Here is a 4,647-nt window from a genome sequence, read left to right on the forward strand (position 1 = left end):
AGTGGATTTCGACTGTCAATTACTTTGTACATACGTCAAATGTAATCTCATCTGAAAATATTTGGATTTCATTTGACGTTTAAGCAATGGAATTGGCAGTTGAAATCGAGTGGATTTGGTAAATGTAAACCAAGTATTAGTGAAAACGTAAAATTTGTAGAGTTGTTAAAATCTAGTTCGTTTGAACGACCTAGTTCAAAATATAGTTCAGTGGACACCGGTTGTTTCCATGAACGAACTGCGAATGAGTTATATTATCTCTTTGTTTTAATAAAATGAATCATACGCAAACGAACTATGGTACTGAACTAGTTCACTAGATTTAACAACTCTAAAAATTTGATCAACGAATTGGACATGTTGCCATATCACTTCATAGTTTACATTTCACACTATAGATCTCTAAAAATTTTTGAATTCTTTTTGGTCCTATATTCTAAACATTGGACGGGATTCAACAGGATTTGCTTGTGGTAAGTGGATTTTGAAAGCATGTCCAGAAAATATTCAGAGAACTTCTCTGAATTCAGAGCAAGTGTCAGTCTAGCCCAGTTTGGAAACAAGTCCAGCATCTCATGTGCTCTTTTCGTAGTAATGTTTTTTGTTGCGGAAGTCGATACTTTCGAGATGTTGGCCCACCAAGAAGCCCCTAACCCAATATGCGTACCATCCCAGCAAAAAGTTTGAATTCGGATGAATATATTGTAATATTGTGCTTGTAATTTCAACACAAGAATAAGGGCATCATTTCTGATAAAACAAAAAACTAAAGGAAAATTCGATCTATGTTGCCCTTGCTTTTTTATTCTTTTATCAGAAATGACGCCAACTTTACTGAAACGTTAGATGTGTTTACAGCTTTTTCCTTGTGTTGAAATTACAAGCAAATTATTACAATAGTCGATGTACCCATTCACAAGTTTGCCAGTTGAGAGATCAATTGTTTTCGAATTAAAGCCATGGGACGCCATACAACGATTGCCGAAAGAAAATTAGTTATTAGTCATGCAGAATTGGGAAAGTCTCAACGGAAAATAGCAGAAACACTCAATATTACACGATCTGCAGTTCAAAAAATCATATTGAGGCATAAAACCGAAAATAGGATCTGCAACAAGTCAAAAAAGAGCGAGAAAAAAATTTTCACAGAAAGAGACGAAAAGTGGTTCCTTCGACAGGTGGCCGAAAACCCGAAGCTTAGTGCACCTAAACTTGCCGAGAACGCGGAGAAATATCTTAACAAAAAATGCAACCCAGAAACCATTAGGAGAATTTTGCGTAAGCATGGTCATGGTCTTCATGGCAGAGTTGCACTGGAAGAGCTGAAAGAGCCATTCGTAAATGCTAAAAACCGCCAAATTCGAATAGAGTTCGTTCAGGAACAGGATAAAGAGGATTTTGAGCAGTCTGTAATTGTTGCAGATGAAAGTAAATTGAACCTGTCTGGGTCGGATGGACCAAGTAAGGTATGGCGTAGGGACTCAGGATGGGTCTTTTATGGTGTGGGGTTGTATGAGTTCCTCCAGCAAACAGTTTCCATCCAAGTGTAAAGTACAAGTGTACAGTATGTTTTTCTATATATTCCTCAATGAATTTTAAAAGAGAGCGCATAGAAAAAGGCTTTCCATTTTGCTTCCTAGCACGCAGCTAGAAAACACTCCATTTTGAATCCAAAGATGCAATAAAAATGCAAGCCATTGTGAAATATCCCAGAATAAATAAAATGCATTTATTATTTATGTAAAACAAGAACACAAAGAACTTTATGATATAAAAAACACAAATTAAAAAAAAGTTTCCACTCAATTCAATCACGTTTGATTGAGTTTTCTTTTAATCCAAGCGCATCTGATTTTCTTTCATATTCCTAAATTTTTTATGTTGCCTTCCCATCACTAGTTCAGCTTTCGACATGGACTCCAACTCCACTCCATTAAAAATTTCCGTCTCGTGAATTACCGCAAAAATGTTCGCAACTTAAGTTGTTATTTCTTTATTTTATAACAAATTCTTTGAAATGCTTAAGGCCTCGACACATAAGCCGCTCGGCTTTCTTACTTAATTCATTTCTGGTAAAGGAATAAAGAAATACATTTCAATTAGGTCAAACTTGGCCTTTGGTCTTTTACCAGAAATGAATTAAGCAAGAAAGCCGAGCGGCTTATGTACCCAGGCCTTTACACTCTTGTTTGTCTTTTGAAATGGGTCGCTGCTTATAGAGATGAACCAACTGATTTTTTATGTAGGGATCTATCTTTAAAGCAACTACAAATAAAGTGTATCGAACGGAGTGCATTTTTCATGACTCTGTGTAGACTGCACCCTACATTGCACCTTTCATTTTATTTTGCTTGGATTGTATAAACTGTAGAAGAGATTAGGTCCTCACATCTTAGACCTAAGACCTAATGTTACTAAACTTAAATCCAGTTTATGGGTTCGAGACTAGGATCCCTTTGGTAGTAGGCCTTTGTGTGTTGATAATAATGTAAAGTTTTCAGGAGACTCATTACACAAAAAAAAAAAAAAAAATTATTTAAATGAGTTTTTCTCTTATTTTTTTAATTTGTCCACATGTTATGACATTTCAAATCTTGTAATCATTTTTGCAGAAAATGAACGTATATAATAATACAGGAAAAGATGCCGGCTTATCATGGATTAGACCACCAGAAAATGAAATAGCATTTCCAGATATAAAGAAACCACAACCTATAGGATTTTTTAGTATTGATGGCGATCGTACGTTCGAACCCAGCGATACCCAATTGAAATACTACAAACCGCCTGCTGCCAATGCCTTCCCTCTGGACTTGAATGCTGGTCTTAATAGAGTTATACATAAACCTGAATCGGCTAGAAATGAACTACTCGATCACCTGTTAAAATTTTTATATGATCACCAGCAAAGGATATTTGTAAATTCACCAGCTCCAGAATTTGTGTCATATCGTGGTCTACTGAGACTTTTGATGTGTACACCCTATGAACATAAAAGCGATTGGTGTATTCAAGTTACACGGTTTAGGAATACTATCTATTTGCTAGAACGTGAGACGGAACAAAAGCGTTATGAACGATCTCAAGAAAGTCAATTTCAAAAGAATTGTTGCTCTTGGGGTTTCAAATTTGAACAGTATTGCTTGTCCGAAACGCCATTTCGAGAACCGGATACAAGCTCGCCTGTCAACGAGTCCGAAGAGTTTTCACTTGTGTTCCATACACGTTTAGCTGGTATGAATTTGTTGTATGGTGCCGAAATGGATGGCATTGTCAGTGAACAGCCGGTTCAACTGTAAGTATTGAAACGATATACATATGTGTGTGTATAGGTGTTATACTTTTCTAAAATTTCCTTCATTTCAGGAACTATAATATGCCAGTGCTTGAAAATTTAAAATTTGTTGAGCTTAAAACTCGGCAAAATCATTCGAATGAACGTCAACGTACATCCTACCTTAAATTCAAAACACGAAACTGGTGGTGTCAATCATTTTTGGTTGGCGTCGAAGATATTTATGTGGGAATACGAAATGATAAGGGTTTTGTAAGGAGTTTGGAACATGTGGAAACACGTTCATTGCCAAAAAATGGAGCGGTATGTTATTTGATGTTAGTTATCATAAATGATTCGTAATACACTATTTATTATTTCTTTACTTAGCAAAATCATTGGTCACCCTCGGTTTGTGCAAATTTTCTCTCTCAGTTTTTGGGCCGCTTAAAAAATATAACGGCAAATCTTAACTGCCCATATACAGTTTATGAGTTTTACTTTAGCGCTAGAACTGGACAAATAAATTACATTTGTCTGCCGGGTAAAACTGAGCATTCCTTTCTACCCGACTGGTTTGTAGAATCTATTTCACGTCTCAATAAAAATAATCCAATGTAATGATGGTTTGCAACTTTAATGTAAATACAAATACATATATAGATATGTACAGTGTACATAAATACCTAATTAGATGAGATTGATCAAATTATTGACTTGAAAACATTTCATTTTACTTTATATACGGAAATAATAAAAATTTAATATTTAACAATTAATTGTCAATGTGTCTTTTGGTGTTGATTGGATTTTAAAAGTCAAAATGGATTTGGAATATCTAAAAGCATACATATTTTAAATTTAATGAACCCATACAGTTTTACGATATTTAAAAAGCAATAAATTTGTTCAAAATATCAAACTAATAACAAAACGAAACTTATAACATAGTTTTTAGTACGCAAGGTAAATACATTCGAATGATTCATATGTATATTGAGACTAAACCACTGTTTTTGTAATTTTTTTTATTATTTTCACACAAATTGTCAAATTTTGTAGATCGATTTACCCCCTATTTTTGTAAAAGTTTTTATTCTTCTCACACGAATTGTCAAATTTTGTAGATCGATTTACTCGCGTCAGGGCAAATGTAGAGCTCTGATTTTTAAAAGAGGAATTCTTAACTATATATGGAACGCGTCTAGGAAAAATTAGGTCCGTATGCCATCTAGGGACTGAGCTATGGATGCCTAAATTATTACGAATATAGACGAACGAACAAAAAATAGTTACAAAAACAGGGGGTTACTTGCGTTGAGCTATGGATGCCTAAATTATTGCGAATATAGACGAACGAACAAAAATTAGTT

General features: G+C 34.6%; 1 protein-coding gene across 2 annotated transcripts; it reads left to right on the top strand.

Moving 5' to 3' along the window:
• The first annotated feature begins 380 nt into the window (after window positions 1-380).
• Window positions 381-4,053, top strand: LOC141396456 (decapping and exoribonuclease protein Rai1-like). Of its 2 annotated transcripts, none has more exons than XM_073971929.1 (4): window positions 381-473; window positions 2,613-3,295; window positions 3,367-3,598; window positions 3,665-4,053. In XM_073971929.1, the coding sequence occupies exons 2-4, from the start codon at window positions 2,616-2,618 to the stop codon at window positions 3,893-3,895; spliced, it is 1,143 nt and encodes a 380-aa protein (XP_073828030.1). In that variant the 5' UTR covers window positions 381-473; window positions 2,613-2,615; the 3' UTR covers window positions 3,896-4,053. The 2 variants fall into 2 exon arrangements, with proteins under 2 accessions (XP_073828030.1, XP_073828029.1); XM_073971928.1 differs by having other exon boundaries at window positions 470-1,466.
• The last annotated feature ends 594 nt before the right edge of the window (window positions 4,054-4,647 follow it).

The sequence above is a fragment of the Musca autumnalis genome, unplaced genomic scaffold (assembly GCF_047663935.1).
Source record: "Musca autumnalis isolate F117 unplaced genomic scaffold, ASM4766393v1 scaffold_3, whole genome shotgun sequence".
NCBI classification, from domain to species: Eukaryota; Metazoa; Arthropoda; class Insecta; order Diptera; family Muscidae; genus Musca; species Musca autumnalis.